This window comes from Papilio machaon, chromosome 11, assembly GCF_912999745.1.
Source record: "Papilio machaon chromosome 11, ilPapMach1.1, whole genome shotgun sequence".
In the NCBI taxonomy this organism is placed as follows: Eukaryota; Metazoa; Arthropoda; class Insecta; order Lepidoptera; family Papilionidae; genus Papilio; species Papilio machaon.
In genome coordinates, this window is record NC_059996.1 from 2,035,444 (window position 1) to 2,055,677 (window position 20,234).

At 34.4% G+C, this 20,234-nt stretch overlaps 2 protein-coding genes across 2 annotated transcripts; both read left to right on the forward strand.

Moving 5' to 3' along the window:
• The first annotated feature begins 728 nt into the window (after positions 1-728).
• On the forward strand, positions 729-11,359 carry LOC106708730. Its single transcript, XM_014500276.2, has 5 exons — positions 729-966; positions 6,582-6,685; positions 7,103-7,219; positions 10,089-10,321; positions 10,448-11,359. Exons 2-5 carry the CDS (start codon positions 6,584-6,586, stop codon positions 10,839-10,841), a joined length of 846 nt encoding a protein of 281 aa, XP_014355762.2. The 5' UTR covers positions 729-966; positions 6,582-6,583; the 3' UTR covers positions 10,842-11,359.
• A 1,937-nt stretch (positions 11,360-13,296) lies between these two features.
• LOC106708700 (kinesin-like protein KIF18A) lies at positions 13,297-18,790 on the forward strand. The gene is made up of 8 exons (XM_045679939.1): positions 13,297-14,036; positions 14,238-14,456; positions 14,919-15,124; positions 15,304-15,593; positions 15,906-16,087; positions 16,423-17,317; positions 17,923-18,060; positions 18,517-18,790. Exons 1-8 carry the CDS (start codon positions 13,500-13,502, stop codon positions 18,639-18,641), a joined length of 2,592 nt encoding a protein of 863 aa, XP_045535895.1. The 5' UTR covers positions 13,297-13,499; the 3' UTR covers positions 18,642-18,790.
• The last annotated feature ends 1,444 nt before the right edge of the window (positions 18,791-20,234 follow it).

Consider the following 20,234-nt stretch of genomic DNA (forward strand, 5'->3'; position numbering starts at 1 on the left):
TTTAATATTCTATGTTAATAGATATATTTTTTACATAGATTAAAAGATATATATTTTAAATTATATTTTACAAATTACGAGTATGTCAAGTTATGTAGAAAGCTTCGCAAATCCTCTCGAAGCAGACCCCACATTTTGCAAGTTTTATATAATATTAGATTTATTCTGATTCTAACCAAATAAACCTATTTTCTTTACAGTCTTTGTATAGAAATAAAGAATTTCAAGTCCGAAATTTTAATACCGAAGCTACTAATCACTGTCTACTCTGACCTTCAGTCGGACGTCAGTATTCAATTTTGTTATGCAAATAATCCCGCCACCTTCTGCGGTCACTGTAGACCTCTGTAGACAAATCTGAAATTTACATTTCTATTATACATTTTACCAACACTAACTTCTGACTTAATTTTTCCTCTTATTGTCTTAATTTGTCCATGATTACTTTATTCAAGAGATAATTTCAGCACAGCTAAATTTCTATCGTAAGTATAAAATAATTTTGTAAATTACAAACAGATTATAAATGTGGACAACTTATACGCTGTAACCTATTAATGTGTCGTTGCAAAAAGAACTAATTCCACAGTAAACTAGACACTTTAATCCTGAGATAAATAACACAAATAATACCGTAGATGTAACCAAAAGGCATTAGCATTACAAAACTACATTGTGGCATTAGTTGGATTCGTAAAAATCATAGCTGTAGGTGTAAGCGTTTAAATACAGGGTGCGTATACGTGTGTGCGTTTAATCGCTTGCGGCAGTTAGGGGCGCATGCGCGGTGACGCAGGCGCGCGCACCCCCGCAAGCTGACAGCCACTCCGACGGTAGACTGAGTCGAGGGCAGCCGCGGCCGAGCACCGCTTAGCCAAGCAACCCGGCCTCTGAGGCCAGGAGCCTAGCGCTTCACCCAGCCAACACGACCAACGCGGTTCCACCACCAGGCTCCCCGGATCAAAGGTAAGATCAAACGAATTCGCCCTAATTTTTAGCTCCCCTTATGACATGTGTTGCTGTTACTGGGGTTGTGTAGTGCGCCGGTGTACGCTTTACTTCGATAATTTTCCTCTCTCCGCATCAAATTTTTCAATTCGTTATACCGAAATTTCACAAAGATATTTTAATTATTAATCAATGCCGTTTTTAATATGTATTAACCATTAAGTCTCCAAGTATTTATTAACGAATACCGTTTGGAAATCAATTTGCTGTTCCATTGTTTTCATTATGTACTTTTTCTTAAACAAATGTGTTTTGGATGTTTTACTTAATTTGGTAAGAAGGAAAAATAAAAATAAAACACGTGAATAACTCAATGTTTGAAAAATGATTTTCTACAAAAAGATGTGGACGCATATACGAAAATAATTCCAGTACAGCCTAGCAGTAAGAGTTAGTTGTAGTAACTACGGTGATTGTACATAAATATATTATTACAGCGATTGTACATTAATATGTGTTACGATTATTCGATCACGTGTTCACGACTCTATTTGAATAGCCTAACGACCTGTATAATTTGATATTATTGCATATTAAGCCTGCAATCTACCCTGATTGGTTTAAACAATGATAAATTTTTTAAAACATCGATTTAATTATTAAAAGGAAAGTTTATTTTAATTAACGGCAAGTAACTAAAGATAAATAAAATAAAATAATAACGAATTAACGCAATATTTTTATAACGCAGGCTATAAATACAACGAAAAAGCGAAAGAGGTTAACCAGGGTTGCGTCAAATAATTTGTAATCTTTACCCATCATATTGTGTTTAGTCATTAGCTAAGTGGAAACACGTAAGCATGTCTATAGAGCGCTTAGACACATTAATCTTTACCATTGCCAAAACAAGGCGAGGATTCTATGCGCAAAAATTGATCAATGCAGTAACTGTTTAGGTGACCGTGAGACGCGCCAACGCTTCAACAAAACCATGACGTGAGCACTATTTCGTAGCTTAAAATTACCTAGAAATGGACGTGATAGTAACAATAAATTATTATCCACTTGAACCATAACTAACGTATTATAACCTTCAAAACGAATTGAAAAGATTCGAATAATAGCGAAGATCTTTTGTGAGCTTTATAAAGCGCAGGCTTCAATGATTTCTATTCAACTGGCATTGATATTTGAAAACCACTTTTAATCGGATATTCGGATAGTAATCCATATTAATTTTGGGGCTTTATTGTTGAGAAAAAAAGTTTGAGGCCGATATGCAAATAATTCATAACTTTATCTTTTTTAACTAACAATTTGGCACCAATATATTTTTAATACAACTGAATTAATAAAAAATAGACAAACTTTTACATTTTGATAGTCGAATTTTAATTGATTCAATTATCAATTACCATTCTTTTTATAATGTTCTTCGTGCGTTTATCTATTAATAAGTGAACTTTACAATACAACGTCTACTTAAAACCCAACATTAAGATTAAATTGAAACGCAAAGGTGTACTACACTATACTATGAAAATATTTTTCATCGTTCGAAATAGATTTTGTAATTAACCTATAATTTTAAGCCTTAATCCACTTAAGCAACGTTGCAGGTATTATAAAAGAAGCTTAACGAATACATAAGTTAAGGAATGTCAAAAATTTTACCCAAAGATCTTTTTTATTGTAAGATGGCAAACGAGCAAGCGGCCACTTGAGTTTGCCGAAATATCGAAGCAATCGCTGTCCATGGACATCTGCAATTGCAAATACGTTGCCTACTTTTTAACGTACATTATTTTTACATAACAATACTTACACTATCCTTTTAAATCCTTCGTAAGATATCTTGGTAGCTTTAATACTTGAAGTTATTTGGCAAGTATCCTGGTGACCTCTGGCGTCGGATAGAGGAAGGTAAACATATCTTGGCACATCGTTATGCCGCAATAACCTATATTATCTTTTATTAAATGAAAAATTAATGCATGAATCAAATATACTACGGGTGTTTGTTTGAATATATTTATGTTTGTTGCCTTCTAACTCCAGAACGGCTTATCGGAACTGAATGACATTTAGACCAGAGATGATTACAATCTGAAAAAGCGCGTATACTTTTTTTAAAATTCAATGCTAAAGAAATTGCGAGTAACAGCTAGCTGTATTACATAAATCTTACTAATATTATAAATGCGAATGTTTATATGGATGGATGGATGTTTGTTAGAAGGTATCTCCGGAACGGCTCAACTTATCTTGATGAAATTTGGCACAGATGTAGAACATAGACTGAAAGAACACCTAGGCCACTAATTAAGATTTTTGTACTCCGCGGGGACAGAGTCGCGGGCGACAGCTAGTATATCATAAGTATGTTGCACTTGGATTAACCCATATTAACAGTCGCACGGCTGGAGGCCTTACCTGTTGTCACTTGACACTTCAAGGTTGCAACAGTTGCAAATAAATGTCAATCGCGAACTTTCAGTGCTGAAAAACATACACAAAAACACATGTTATATGTAGTTTTTTTTGTAAACAACGTTTGGTGTTTTATAGAAAAAACGTTTTTAATTAATCAAGGCATTTCAAACAAAATTATACCTTTTATCCTATTTTCCTTTCCCTTTCAACATCCGTACTTCCATCATCATCAAAACTTTAAGCGTAATTTAATTCAAACCCAATGCGATGTGTATCCGCGTATCGCTACGAACGTATTGTAGAATGCTACGAGCATACGGCTACGTCGCTTTACGCGCCACGGGCTACTTTGATGAAATAGTTAAATAATAATTTATTTTTGCCTTTATCATTATTATTATTATTCCTTAGGACTTATATAATATGGTAATCGTTAATATATAATGCAGCTAACCTAACTATATATAACCTAAACATAAGCTATCCAGTTGTAAAATAAACCGAAGTATTAACCTACAAAAGGAAACGTTCAGTAAGTAAGCAGTGTGTCACGTGTCTGGCAATTCGACGGCACTGTTCTGAGTTGCCGAGTTGCCGCCGTCGGTGGCAAATTACCTAGTTGTCGAGTCTGATTTGCCTGTATTACCGAGTTGCGTAGTCTAAGTTGCCTTTATTACCTAGTTACTGAGACTATGTTACCGAGTTGCTGCCGACGCGTTTTATTGACAGACGTTTTATAGCTCATTCATTAGACGGTTGGTAATTTGCAGACTGAATTCAAGGCATTAATTGCTCAGGAACGGTAGTTTGAAGTTATTGGAACGTATTTACCATTTTGAATTTAAGCGAAAGATGCATTCCACGTTAAAGCATATCTTTGCATACGAATAGAATAGATCATAATTAAGCGTATGATGACAGTGATACGATTTTAGTCTTGTTGCATATTTACTAAATTAATCACCTTCTGCCAAAAAGGTTTTTTTTCATGTCCTCACATAATATTAGTTGCTATGATATTTTTCGAACATTGTTGTCGCTTATTTCAAAAAGAATTACCAAAAAATATATCATAATGATTTTATCTGCCCAGATTTTAGAGTCAACAAAGTTGTATAATATAAATCGAGAAGGTTTACGTAACAATACATTTGTAAGTTGATCTTTGTAAGTTGATCAAATGTTTAGATGGATGGAGATATATACCTTACATATAACGAACGGCTCAACAGATCTTGATAAAATTTAGTACAGATGTAGATTATAGTCTGGAAGACACATAGGATAATTATTGAGCTTTTTTAATGCCGCGCGGACAGAGTCACGGGCGACAGCTTGTATGCTAATATTTTTTATGTATTTCTAAAAGTGTGACCATTTTTACAGTGCCTTAACCCCAGTAGTTTTTTTTATATAAGTACAATAAATAAACTTATAAGCTCACCTCATTGATATAACGAAAGCCATTAAACTCTGGTCATTAAATCAAATTGGTTGATATATTAAGTCACGAAATTCAGATTCAAAATGGCGTCGCCTTTTTTCTCACGCTATCGCCGCACGCGAACATCTTTTGGGAACGAAACTTGGGTGTTCACCTGTAACGATTTTTACTAATGCTTAGGAAACATTTTACTTTGACCGGAGAATTGGGAATGCGAGTTAAGAAAATAATATAATTTAATTAGCCTAAAATTCAACCAACCATTAATTAGTAGAAACATTCATTCAACATTTAAGGTTTATAAAACCTTGTGTGCCGACCCTACATGAGTGGGAAAAGGCCAGGGAGATGATGAAACATTCATACTTCAGGTCCCATATTTGAAATTGTTAAACATGCTATTATTTGTACTCAAATAACCTAAAATACCGTGCTTTCAGAATATGAAACACAAAGGCTACTTGAATTTAATATTACTGGAATAAATAAGTAAGGTATTTTAGAGTCAGTATGAGCGAACCATAAACGCATTGTATAGGTTCAGTTGACTGGACGGGTAGTGTTTACTAACGTATGAGCACGAGGATTAATAAAAAAAATGAATACGACGAAAAAAAACGTACACATTAATTTAAAATGTTTAGTTTCGTAATATGTCCATGTCTGTTCTATTATAACCCTATTTAATCAAACGGTTTGACCAATTACGAGGAGGATATACGATTCTGTGTGAAAATACTCAAGTTATTTTTTTTATATTAACTTTTGCTAGTTCTTAATGTTGTTGTTTTTTTTTGTTTTTCTTTCTTTTTCTTGTTTACTTCAATAAAGAACAATGTTTCCCGAATAAAAATATCAAGCGTAAAAAATTCACACATATTACAAACAACCTACATCTAAAAGAAATGAAATAAATACATTGTCTCTGCAATTTTAAGATTTTATACCGCAGTATGATGCACTCGGACATTTACGAGATCCGCTTTACTTTGCCAACTTTTACGCCGACATTTTATATTTACATTTCAAACATTACAAAGGTATCATAAATAACTACGATAAGCTTAGTACTTTGAATACAATACTTTTAGATTAAGTTTAACAGTTTTTTCCCTTTTTTTGTGCGAGTATATCATAGCAAAAATATTAATAACAGACATTATAAACAGACACTCCAATTATTAAAATTTAAAGATTTAAAAAGCTTGATTCAAAACAGAAATTAACATCATTTCATATTTTTAAAATGAAAGACCCAGCAATAATGTTTATTCATATCCACATGGATAATTACTCCAGATAGCGTGCACTACAAATAAACTACCCTTGACCTTTCTGATGCAAATTTGTTCCATAATTGTATGTATGGACTATGGATGCATTAAAAAATCGTCACAAATTATTTCATAAAAAAAGCACGTCTTTTTAATTTTGACGTTCATCAATCTGCCCTTCTCCCTAGGGAGCATTAGCACATTGTGTCTACTCTTCCATGCATGAATATCAGCCGTCATATCTAAATTCCGACATCGTGATGCAACCTGCACATATCTGAGAAGAAATTCAATGATATGTGTGAAGTCAACCAACCCGCACTTGGCCAGCGTGGTTGACTATGGTCTAGTCACCCCTGACTTGGGGTAGGCTCTCATTCGATTCTGTTTTGTCATAAATATAAAAAAGATGATGATCATGTGTATTAATACAGGTATCTGTAGGAGTTAAATAATTTTGTAATAATATATTGTTACAGAGATGGAAATCGTGCCCGAGGGGAAAAACTTCCGATTGGTAAAAGAAGACGAGCTCCCAGCGTTGGCCGATTTATTGGTACAATATATGCCTGAATCACTCAAGGTAATTTAACATCATGTTTCTATACTTATTATACAGGAATTGATTTATTGAAGGTAGAACCATAGACATATATTACTTTATTTATTTTAAAAGCCTGATAAATATTATTCGGTCTAACATACAAAGTGAAATGAAATAAAATCTATGTAGGTAAAATTGTAATAAAGGTAACTCTACAGATAATGTATGTTAGTAACAGTTTCTATCTATATTCATATTTAGCTATTTCATAATCTATATTTAGCTAAATTTAGCTTTTACTTGACTAACCGTGGGTTCCTGAGGGAACAACGAGAGGGATGGCGATATGTTTTATACAAATATTTTGGTCTCAGAAACCAACGGTAAAAAATTCTTACATTTAAAATTTAGCAATTTATGACGCGACTGGTGACTCATTCAGACACTTTTTTCTAGTTTCATCAAACGATTCAAACATATCTAAACAACAAGGTTTGGGACTTCCATTTTTATGTAGCGAAGAACTGGCCGGAGGACCCGATTTGTCTTCACTTCCCGGGATGTACCAGTACGGTAAGAAACTAGTTTATCAACAATTAGACAAACCATACCTAAATATTGCCCTCCATGTGCCTTCACATTTAGTACGTGGTAGACGCGAGCAACAATAACATCTGTTGCACGAATTGGCCGGCTCGCTAAGTGAAACACCACGACCACACAGAAGACAGGCGTGATGTGGAAGCAATTCTGCGTTTCGTCGTATCACCCTTTTCTTATAAGAAAAGCATGGCAAGAAGAAGTGGATTTGACGGAGGAGAAGATGAAGGGGATATATCCTTTTTCTGCGTGTCCTCCGTCTATTAAAGGTAGGCAACGTATCTGAAATTGCGGATGTCTATGGGCAACGGTCGCTTCACTATTTCGGCGTATTCAAGTGGCCGCTTGCTTGTGTGCCACCTTCAAATGACATTATATAATTATAAAAAAAAATATAGCTTGTTCTCTCTATCTTTAACCTCACATAGAGACCGGCACATGTTTCCGTCTCTCAATCCGATCTGCCAGTCGGTACTTTCTTCTTATAATCATGTAACCTTTCAACTATTGCACTCTACCCGCATATTACATGTAACAGTTTATTACACAAACAATTTTGTATGTTGTGAAATGCTATGGAATGGAAAATGTTTTTCTGAATCAATTACTGAAATAAAAATGAAACTTTTAAGAAGAAATTCTATTTTTGTTATCAAATGGCAAATAAATAAGAATCCAATCAACATTAGCGGTTCCGCGAATGTCGATCCGAAGTTTTCCAATTAAGATTTACGTTTCGAGGAAAAGAAAATCACAAGTAAAAATAGAAAACTCGTCTTTTCTCGTCTCTAGAAGTTTTGCAGTGCTGCTTGAGTAATGTTATAGACACGTGCCTTGCGACACGGCTATCACGGGATCTTGACTATTACTTGACATTTCAAATAACTTTTCTGCAAATGAAGACTTAATTTTCAAATTACAATTCTTCGCACAACCGCTAACGAGTACTTTAATGCTTTTTTAAGCAGTCCCTTAGATTTCTCATATATCTATACTAGCGGACTCTTTTAATGACCATTACTCTGGTTGCGGCAATAAATGTGGAATGCGGTCAAATGTCCATATTCGGGGGTAAAAGAATTGTAGGCAAATTCCGTATTTACGCCATTGTACTTGGTAGCAGTTATTGTGTCTGCGGCTCATTTACGGAACGTAACCAACGCGAATGCGTAGATTTGACGGTATTTAACTAAACTGTCATACTAAAAGTTTTTAATCCTTATTTAAAAAATAAGAAACTCTCTGAGTGTCAATTGTCGCAGAAAGATAATTAAAGTCATTTTAGGCTACAGTCTACACGTTACAATCAAACTGACGTACATGCATACATCCATCTCCTAATGAAAGTTGGCGATCATATAACACTAGAACTCTGGACATAGCAGCTCGAAATATAGAACACGTACATTCATACCCTCTCAATCGAAAGAGATCTTAAAAATATCGGCGTCAAGGGCTGGAAACAAAAAGTTCAAAATAGGCCGACATGGAAAATTTACTAGACCAGGCCATCGATGATGATGACTTTCGTACCGTCCTCAGTCGATCAAATATTAACGCAGTCTCCTTCTATAGTAGTAAAGTTCGAAAATATTTATAGACCTTTTGAAAAATAAATATTGTCCTTACTTGACTCCAATGCTTTTTATTAAAACAAAAATGAATGAAAGATTTCTTTATAAAAGAACCTCAAAAGTTTATACCAGGCAAGCGGAGCTTTCTTGAGCGCGCTTTGAATATTTAACTCGCACGTTGGCCGTCCGCACTCATTCTCACAATACACTATCATAATAATTTTAAAACCTGCGAATAAAAATATCCAGTTCAGTGAGTCATGTAGAGTGCAAAAATAACGTGACCTATATTATGTGCAACTATAACAATGTATATTATATAAAATTAATTTAATTTTGTAGTACGAAATTACTATTAAATTAAACATTATTAAAATGTAAGTGACTTGTTGATACGAAAAAATATATGAAAATATAAACTATGAAAATAGAGCTTTATTCACCTGATGTGGAATCATGATTTAGGATTTAGACTGTGGAGGTGTGGCAGTGTCCCCGTTGATGCAAGCACGGTTGACCCAAGCTTTACAGTTAAATAACTATCAAACAACGTAATAAGTACTTATGAATGTCATATGGTTTTTGTTTTTACCTTTTAGTAGCTTTTGTTTTTGTTTTGTTAAATGGAATCTGTGGGCCTAGCATGAATATTTGTAACTATCGCCATCGCATCGTCATCGACAATATTTGTATTAAAAAATATAGGGCGTAAAGTACACCAAAAATCTCATAGTAATTTTGATTCAGGCCCATTACTTTTTATCATTACATCGTTCTTACATACCACAGCTCTAGCATCACAAGGCCAAACTAAAAGCTTGTTTAGAACAGTTTAGGTCAACATGTATAAAAACTAGTACTTAACTTTGGCAAACTACCAGAATGTTCCACTCTATAAAGAATGCTTATCCATCGTACGCAGCCTTTTGTTTGTTTTTTGTTTATTGTGACCATGAACCATGACGATTTGAATTAGCTTGACAAAAAAATGAAAGGTATTGGTGGACTCCGTCTGCGCGGAATGAAAAAAACTTAATTAATAGTCTATGTGTTTTTCCAGGCTATATTCAACATCTGTGCCAAATTGCAGCGAGATTCATGCAGCCGTTCTTGAGATATCTTGAAACAAACATCTTTCCATCCAAACATTCGGATTTATAATTTTAGTTAGATTCATTTAACACTGTTTACCTTTAACAGTTCATAAAGCACGCGTCCTATTATAATTGCATTACAATACTAACAGGCGCGTGACATTTTTGTTACAGCCGAATAGTCTCACATATGAGAGCGTGACGGTGTTCTGTCCCTCCGACCGCGCGGATCTGGTCGACCTGTTAACCTCTGAGGACATCCTCTTGGACCTCACCAAGCCGCTCTACTTAAACTTCACACATGAGGCGATCGTGAATCGCTTCGAGAAGCGCTATGAAGCCCATGACAAGATTACCGGCGACGTATATGTATGCGACAACCCGCCGGAAGACACCAGCGCTGATGAGTTAGTTTTTTACGTTATCTTTTTTTTCTTGTGAAAACGAATTGACATGACTTGTGTCATTGAAAATTGTTTTATTATTTTGCACACTTACTCTGGGTAGTTAATGGAGTTTGTGAAAATTTGCAGCCTGCCACCGGACGTGGAGCTAGTTCGTTTGCAGCCGGAGCACATGAAAGCGGTGCACGATTTGTATCCAGCGAGTGACATCGAGTGTTGCGAGGTCTTTGAGAAGCTGGTTGCAGAGCTGCCCGCATACGGCATCTTCGTAGAGGGCCAGCTGGCTGCCTGGATGGTGCAGTCGTACTACGGAGCCATGTTCTCTATGCAAACAAGGCCAGAGTTCCGGAGGAAAGGCTACGGCATATACCTCGCTCGGCGTCTCACCAAGGAGGTCGCGGCTCGCGGCTACAAGCCCTTCGTAGTCATTCGTCCGGAAAATGACGCATCCCGCTCTCTCTACTCGAAACTCGGCTTCGAGAAACGTTTCCGAACTGTGCGCGCCGTTTTGCGCCCCCGCTAAATCAACGTTAATCTGTAGCAAATTTTATTTTTTTAAGACTTTTGAAAAAAAAATCAATATAGCTTGCGATCTTTGATCGTTTAGAGTTTTAGTAGTAGCTTAAGATCAGGGCGGCTAGTGTTCTCGTTCTTCGCAATTACAAATCTGCGTCACGTTTCACTTAAGATTAATACACTGTTTTTATATGTTTTTCTGATAGATAATATATTTATTCACTTATAAAGCATACTAATAATGATAATTATGTACATAAGCTCCCTGCAATATCTCGAATTTTTAGCGAAAAGAGCGAGAGCCACGGCCGATGCTGCGTACTTTGCCAGCTTAGATTCTGGTCTTGATGGAACTAACGTGTCATGAATAATTGTAAGTAATTGTAACAGTGTCTTTCTACTGCTGAAACATGTGTACAAAAACATAATGTCATCCCTCTCAATCTCTAAAATAGAGATAACAATATGTTTTGTACAGATATTTCGTCTGTTAAAAGTCGTTGACTCTACATTATTTACTTGACAATGTTATCTATCGCTTAGATGATCTCATTAAATCTTATCAAGCAAGCAGAATCGTGTCTGACTGTTTAGAATACTGGGACCTGTTATGATCTCATTATAAGCATGTAAAACGGAAGGTTACCTTTATTGCATTTAACTTGCACAATTAATCAGACACTAAAATCTAACAGCACTTAATCTAACGCAATAGCAATTTTATAAAAGATCAAATAAATAAATTACGTTTGTACTTATTTAGGATTTCTTAAGAATTTTTACTTTGGGTATGAGAAGGGAAACGGTAAAAATAGTCTTATTAATAATTTTGTACTTTTATTTTAGTGCAAGTGATGTCCAAATACTTAAGCGTGTAGACACTTCGTTAATTTGATTGATGTAGAAAATCTATGTATTCTATTTATATGTGATTTGCTATTTAGAAATGAAAAGATGTATACGAACTGAAAACTATTATGATATATATAACTTGGAACAGATGTAAAGAGTTTTAATGTGAAAAAGTTATTTAAGAAATGTAAAAATACATAAGCAGTTTTCAGTTTATATAAGCTTTTCCGTATACTCGGTTTTATATGAATATTGTTGGATATTGAAAACCATATAAAATTTGATACGAAAAGTAGATAGGTAGGTATTTTAATATGGTAATCTATTTTACAATTATATATCAAATTATAGAGATATTATCGGAACGTATGCTGATCATGTTATATGACAAGAAGATGGCTTATGGTCTTTATCTATTAGTTCTATATTTTTAATTATAACGATTATTTCTTAAAATTGTTTTATAAACGTATATGCTGAGATATTTAAATGAACGGATAAATGTGGGAATTTGGAACTTCAGTTGTAGAAAAACTGACGCTACTAGGAATCTAGAAAAATTGTAGGGTGTCGTATTATGAGGTCAACAAAAAAAGTAAAAAATTTTGTTAAAACTGCCAAGATTAATGTGTGTACGATAATACTCATTTCATAGATCAATTAACTTTACAATCAACGTAACACCGAAACTATTGCGAAAGTAAATTAAAAAAATAAGCGCATGTTTAAATGGTCGCCTAAGTCATGGCGCTGCCAAATTTTTGTCCTTAGACTTTTTTTGACTTTGACTATTTCACTTTATTCTGCGAAATCTAAATTTGCTCAATGCATAGAGCTTCCAAAATATTTTTTTTATGTTGTAGCGTCCTTTCTAATTTTAAGCGTTATGCCAAATTTTTTTGTAAAATTTATTGTGTTTTTGGTTGTGCTTATAATTTTTGGACACTCCCTTTGCGGATATAAAAATAACAAATGTTTTCATGACATAAAATTACACATTCGGTTTCATTTTGCATATTAACCGATCTATAAACGTTAAACTATCATGTTGTAAGTATTCTAACAAATTGTTAATTCAACAAAAAAACTCATTAACACATCCAATCATGCTAAAAGCTTTTCCACTTGCCTACTTTTAAGTAGGTATTTTCAAGTAAGTAGTTTGAAGATTTCTTGAAATTGTAATTGTAAGAACATTTTCTGAACATTTCTCTCTTGCCTAACAAATAATTGAAAAGGACAAATTTCCGTCCTCGATTACAGTTGACGCAGTGTAATGCAACACGATTAAATCAAGATGTATTTCTACAGCCACATACATGAAGATATAGTGTCAATCATGTAATGTTTATTATATGATTACCTTGCAAAGGTGTTTAAACAATAAAAACATTACTTAACTTATTCGTTTTATTTACTACACTCTGTTTTGAATACGCTCTTTCAAGAAACTTCTATTTCTACCTATTTCAAATTCAATTTTTAAATTCCGGCCAAAAGTCTGGTATCCATTGCTATTTGACGATTAACGCTACACTGACATCTGACAACTCTTTGATTTAAAATTTAACGGTTATCGAGTCACTGGTCACTCACTGTGTTTAGCGGTTATAATACAAAACTTTCAACAGAAACCAATTTCAAAAGTGGTGCAGGGTGATAACTTCGTAAAAATTGATAAATATAAACCAAAGTGTAAAGATAACAATACTGCAATGATTTACTTAATCAATAGTGTAAGCTGACTTTAAAAATAAAAAATAATCTGAGTGATGGATATTTGGTGCTTAATAAGTTATGAACCGTGCAGAAAATGAATAAAGGAGTAGCTAGGTCTCAGGTTGCTGCTGTTGCTGCACCGTCCAGGTGTGGTTCCACACAAAATATGTCTGCAAATGTTAAAGTTGTAGTAAGAGTGCGTCCTTTGAACGATAAGGAATTGGAGCATAATAACCAAATCATTGTGGATATTGTAGACGACAAGATGCTGGTATTTGATCCCAAAGAAGAGATACGACCATTTTTCTATCACGGTATGCAACAACAAAATAAAACCTTTTTGAAACGAGCAAATAAAGAGCTCAAGTTTGTATTTGATAACGTTTGTGGGCCGAATGCGACTAATAAAGATGTTTTCGAGACTTCTACTAAAGATATTATAACTTCGCTTATGGAGGGCTACAACTGTTCAGTTTTCGCCTACGGAGCAACAGGTGCTGGGAAGACTTTTACGATGATAGGAAATATAGAAAACCCTGGAATAACTTATTTGACTATGGAGCATCTATTCCACACTATCGGTTCTTTCGGAAATGAGCGGGAATTTGACATTGGTGTCTCTTATATTGAAGTAAGGGAAAAATTATTTTATTTGTACTAGATATTTTAATTTGAAGACTGCTGTACAAAATTCGTATTTTAAGTGATTTAATTGCACAAAATTCTTAGCTTTTTAGAACTTTTATTATTATATGTATCTTGTAAATTATCTTTTGATTTATCAAGTAATCCTTAACACATAAATCTATATAATCATTTTAACTTTGATTAGGTATATAATGAAAATGTCTATGATCTGCTGAAGCCCTCAAACACACCATTACAACTTAGAGAAGACTCTAAATATGGAGTGATGATTGCTGGACTTACATTATGCAATATAAATACAGCACGGGAACTATTAAACTTGCTTGAGAATGGAAACAAAAATAGAACACAGCATCCAACTGATTCTAATGCTGAGAGTTCTCGAAGCCATGCTGTCTTTCAGGTAATGTTTTAAAATTTCACACTTGGTCGGAATTATTCTTATCCACTGCACTCAAAAGGGTTAAAGGGGCTCAACTAACAGTCTAGGCCACATTTCTTCATCGCCTTTTATCATTACCATTCCTCTGAGGTATTAACAGGGTTATTGGAGACTGATTCATGAACCTGTGGCGCCCCATTATGTCTAGTGCCCAGTGCAGTCACCCAATGCCTACACTAACAAAATCTTTATATTATAACTAGCTGTCGCCCGCGACTACGTCCGCGCGCAGTTAAAAAAAAAATGAAAAATAGATGTTGGCCGATTCTCAGACCTACTGAATATGCTCACAAAATTTCATGAGAATCGGTCAAGCCGTTTCGGAGGAGTACGGGAACGAAAATTGTGACACGAGAATTTTATATATTAGATAATCTATCAGTGTCTGAATAATTATGTCATTCACATTTTTTTCTTTTATAGGTCTATGTAAAAATGAGAGGCAAAGCAAGCAGTCAACTTCGTATTGTCAAGTTGTCTATGATAGACTTAGCTGGAAGTGAAAGAGCATCAGCTACAGGTTGCATCGGAGATAGATTCAAAGAGGGAGCTAATATAAATAAAAGTTTGCTTTCTCTTGGTAATTGTATTAATAAATTAGCTGATGGGAGCAGTTACATACCATATAGGTAAAATTATTTTAGGTACCAAAAGTCTATCACTAAAAGCAAAGCAAAGATTATATTAATTTCTATACTTTTTATAAAATAAATTTCTAAATAGTTAATTACACATTAATCTCTTTGCCTACCAGCAAAAATGACTATATTTTTGACGACAATTTTAATAAGATATTAATTTTTTACAGAGATTCAAAGCTAACGCGTCTTTTAAAGGACAGTCTCGGTGGTAATTGTAAAACTGTTATGATTGCAAACATATCTCCGTCAAATACAAGTTACGAAGACACTTACAACACTCTGAAATATGCAGCCAGAGCCAGTAAAATACAACTCAGCATAAAGAAGAATATTGTAGACGGTGACATGAGATTATCTCAGTATGTGAAGATTAATGAGGAGTTGAAGAAAAAGGTCAAGGAATTAGAGGCCAAGTTGTCTTTGTCGTCAGTCAAAGTTGTGGATAATAAGGACAAATGTTAGTATTTTTGATATCACTTGATTTTGTTGTAATGCCTTTAGCATACTCAAAAATTCTTGTAATTTGAAATAAACTTTGGTAAGAATGTACTTCATAAAATATGACAACAAGAAGGTATATGAAGGAAAAACTGATGTGGAAGTTGAAAATCTTTTTTCAAGCCCACATAAGTGGGACTTTTCTCACATAAATTATGCTGGAATGTTGAATTTATTTATTTTTTCTGTGTAATTAAATTTTAATTAACTTTACTTGATTGTTGACCGACTCCGTCGTATTGTATACACATGGACATGTATGAACTTTCAGTAATGGAAGAGTGGAAGCGTCGTATACTAGAGGAGGAGTCAGCGCTGAGCCAGGTGGAGAGCAAGCTGGTGTCGCTGATGTCCCGGCAGCGCGTGCTGGCGCTTCGCCACCGGCTGCGCACTCAGGCCTTCAGTCATGTCGCCGACCTCGCCCACAGATCCTCCTATGATGCTTTGCAACAGGTATGATAAAAAAAAAAATGGAAAATTTTACTTCCCTACTCTAGAGGCGGTTAATGGATTAATTTAGTATGAGAAATCTACACTGAGTGTTTCCATTATGACTTGAGAGAGGAAGGGTGACTCTGCTGTGCCCTAAGATTAATAAAATTTATAATATGCAATATTAAATTTACTAGAATGTTGTATGTTTTTTAAATACTTTCTTAAACTATCCATTGTAGAAGGTAGGTTAGTGCAGATAGTGGTTTGATATTTAGTTATATACAGGCATATTTTGTAATTTTCTTTTAAATAACGTAAGTGTTCTACATGTTTTAACTTTTTTTTTTTTTTAGATGTGTACAGAAGAAATACCTCGTCATGAAAGAGCGGCGGAGAATTACGTCAAACAATCTGCAGGCCTCGATGCTAAAATCAAGATCTGCTGGACGAAGTGGTGTGAGAGTCGACAGAGAATGCAGAGTTTGTTTAAACAAGCTTTATCAGAATGCTCCTCTTTGTCGGACTTTGTTGAAAAATTAAAACTACAGAGCGAAATGAGACTCATTAAAGCTAGCGACGACCTCAGATATAAGCTACTGTGTATAGAAAATGAGGAGATAAAAGCTTTTACAGAGTACATGAGCGATATGCCAACTATGCTCAAGAAGTTGTATTTGACTCTAAAGGGATACGGACAAGCCCCACCCGCACTCACGGCGGAGTATCTAGAATTGATGAAAAAAGCTAAACTAGCTAAAGGCATCACCTGGTGTGATTCACAAGACGAAGGAGATGATCATTTCAAATTCATATCAACTTTAGATTTAGAAAAACCAATCATAAATCTAGACTTTGATGTAAGAAAGGATGGAACAGTAACAGATTTGACAGATAGTGAAGATTTGACTGACATTGAAAACCGTGGCCCAGTAAGAAACTCCGCTATGAAACGTAAAGGAACACCAACAAAACTCAAAACTGATGAAACAGTATTAATTGATGACTCAATTGAACTTTTAGACGCAACTAGAACTCTCGGTTCTGCAAAGAAATTGAAACAAGAATATGACATTCCAGTATATGACAATCCAATAGATCCCAGTAACTTGAACTCAACTTTTGTACTGCCCGCGAAATTAGAAAGTCTGAAAAAACAGCCAGTTAAGAATGAAGTTAACTTAACAACAAGATCTGCTTTTATGAACAGGCCTGTAGTTTCTCAGAGGATGCTTAACTTCAATGATAAAGGTAGGATAAGAAGATAAATACAATAAATCAACCTGCCCTTATCCCTATGTAGGGTCGGCACAGTATGTACTACTCCTCCATACATCTCTATCAGTCGTCATATCTGAATTTACCCCCTTCTTACGCATATCCTCTTTCACACAATCCATCCATATTTTTTTTTATCTTCCTCTACCTTTATAGCCAATCACATTCAATCTCATTACTTTTTTGTTTATATGAACATCATCCCTCCGCATAACATGACCAAACCACGCTAAATTTCTGCTCCTCAATTTCTCGATAACTGGCGCTACTTTCAAACTTCCTCTGAATTTTTAACTTCATCTTTTCTTGTCACATTACATATCCATCTTAGCATACGCATCCTTGCTGGCCCAACATTCAGATCCGTACAATACGACAGGTCTAACGATAAGATAAATACAATAAATAACTTTCAGCAAATTCTCCAACTTATTTTATGTCATGAAAAGTTTACGAATCCATACATATTATTGCTCTAAAATTCTAGTCCTAAATCAGTCTATCTAGTCATGTTAGTTTTTATAAATTTAATTATTTATTTCTATAGGATCTGCTGTAATAATGTATTTTTGCTATAGGAATAACATTTAACAAGCCAGTAGTGGGCAAGGCAATGCCGTTACGTCGTGTTCCACCGACGTTAAACTCTCGCCCCACTGCCGGCTTCGGCTCCAGTCTGTCCAGAGACGGCACTCCCTTACAACGAAATACGCAAGGTAACATGTTTTAACATACACTAAAATATGTTCTATCAAAATCCCCTTTTTAAATGTGTTTTGAAACGAAGTTCCTTATCGCGCGTTGTGAAAGGGGGCTAGACGGAAAAAATTCTTACGAAAAGTTGTCTCGACACTTTTTGCTATAGTAAGTATGTTAACGACGAATGAGCGCTACTTCACCATGGCAACGACGTGACAATATATAACGAAAATTCATAGAAATAAAATGTACTTCTTGTGAAGACTTAAGTTTTTTATTCATAAAATAAACATTGGTTCCTTCACTAATAGAAAGGAACTTCGTTCCATCCGGGTGTCCCTTGACACCTCTCAAGTTTTTTTTTACTTGTTTTTTTGCCCATTGCTTTTGCCAATATTATGGCACAAACCTTGTAGTTATGATTTTTGAAAATTAACATTTGCAAGATGCAATAATTAGTGTGTTTATTTCAGAAGTCCCACGGATGAAATTCAATGACCCGCAAAGATCAGTTGGGTACAAATCGTTCCGGGCAAGAGATAGAGTACAGGCGCATCCTTACACCAGACCCACGGGCGCGAATACATGGAGACATTGATATTTTACAAGATTCAAACTTTATAACTACCCGCACTTTCCTGGTGCTGCACTGGTCGGTTGTTTTCCATCAGACCGGTGATCCTAATGGGAAAATAAATTACCATTGGGCCGATTTAGTAGTCGAGGAAAGTGTGGTCAGGAGTGTACCCCCCCCCCCCGTTTATATCTCCCTGCCTAAAATTGTGTTTTGTATAGCTTCTCATACGATATTAAGAGTTACTATGAAGTTTTGATGGCACTATTATGAAAGTATAATTACGGCGTAACAAATTTTTTAAGTTAAATTCTAACAAAAAACATTACTAATGTTACATGCAGATATAAAGCTAATATTTTAACTTTATGTAAGCTATTAGAATATACATAAAAAAATAAAAAGCCTACTTATGATATATTACGGTTTATATTGACACCGAAACACAAGGAATCATTTTTTTTTATGTTGGGTAAGTACGGTTTATATTAATATAAACATTAGTATGACAATTTATCCAGAGTAATATAAAATGTTTGGATTGACTCCCTTTGCTATTTTTTTTATTCTATTCTTTTGTATTCTGCATTTTTACTTATACTAAAAAGCTTAACTTTGTGTAAAACAAGTTATTTCTTATAAATAATCTAAATTAAAATTCTCTAATCTTGCCTTGTGATACATGAGTACACAAGTGCTTAGGGTAAAAAATAAAGTTTCAGAGTAGACAAAAACTTGCTATTGACTTGACTTTAAATTATAGATGAAATGAAACAAATAACCGTTTTGACGACCTACTGAAGGTGTTACGGACTTGAAGCCCACCTATTTATGTTTAAATATGTTTCTACTTGGTATATTGCTACTAACAAATAATAAATTAGTATTGCTTGATATTGGTAGCTTCATTTTTATGTGAATAATTTTAGATATCGTGTTGACGTATTATTAAGATTGGATAACAATATATTTAATTATGTACTGAATCGTGTGAATTTTCATACATTAACACTGTTCAAATGTTGTACATAACATTATTAACTAATTTTTATTTGTGAGGTGTTAATTTAATTATTAATTAAATTGATTTTATGTATTCATTGGTTTTATTATAAATCCTTTTATCACTTCTATTTCAATGTCGGTGAAGAATACCCACCCACAGGGGAAGGATTAGACCAGTCCTCACACCAACACCGACTAACCGTGTAACCAAAGACTACCGCTATAATCTATCCTATTTAATTTTCAATAAGGATAACTAGGATAAACGTTAATATAGAGAGTACAGGATCCAAGTAATGGTTAATTTTCTGAAAACTTCTCTGATGAAATACCAATAAATAAGATTTATTGTGTTTTGAAATGACTTCTATTGCTCATAAATACACGGGACTAATGACATAATAAAATTATAGTGTTACTGTAGAAATACCTAGCCAAATGCAGTTATTATGCGCTAAAATTTAAAGTAGAAAGACAAGCAACAATAAGATTATTAATAAAATGTATATAATTTTATTAAAACTGTTCTAAATGATTTCTTAGCCATTCACATAGCTGAAAATCGTAATTAAAGGAAGTAACACCCTTAAGAGAGAAATTGCGACCCTCGGG

Coding starts and splice junctions, on each gene's coding strand:
- LOC106708730 (XM_014500276.2), top strand. CDS start 6,584: ATGGAAATCGTGCCCGAGGGGAAAAACTTCCGATTGGTAAAAGAAGAC. Junction 6,686..7,102: donor ATATGCCTGAATCACTCAAG/GTAATTTAACAT, acceptor ACTTTTTTCTAG/TTTCATCAAACGATTCAAAC. Junction 10,322..10,447: donor GAAGACACCAGCGCTGATGA/GTTAGTTTTTTA, acceptor GAAAATTTGCAG/CCTGCCACCGGACGTGGAGC.
- LOC106708700 (XM_045679939.1), top strand. CDS start 13,500: ATGAATAAAGGAGTAGCTAGGTCTCAGGTTGCTGCTGTTGCTGCACCG. Junction 14,037..14,237: donor TTGGTGTCTCTTATATTGAA/GTAAGGGAAAAA, acceptor AACTTTGATTAG/GTATATAATGAAAATGTCTA. Junction 16,088..16,422: donor CCTATGATGCTTTGCAACAG/GTATGATAAAAA, acceptor TTTTTTTTTTAG/ATGTGTACAGAAGAAATACC.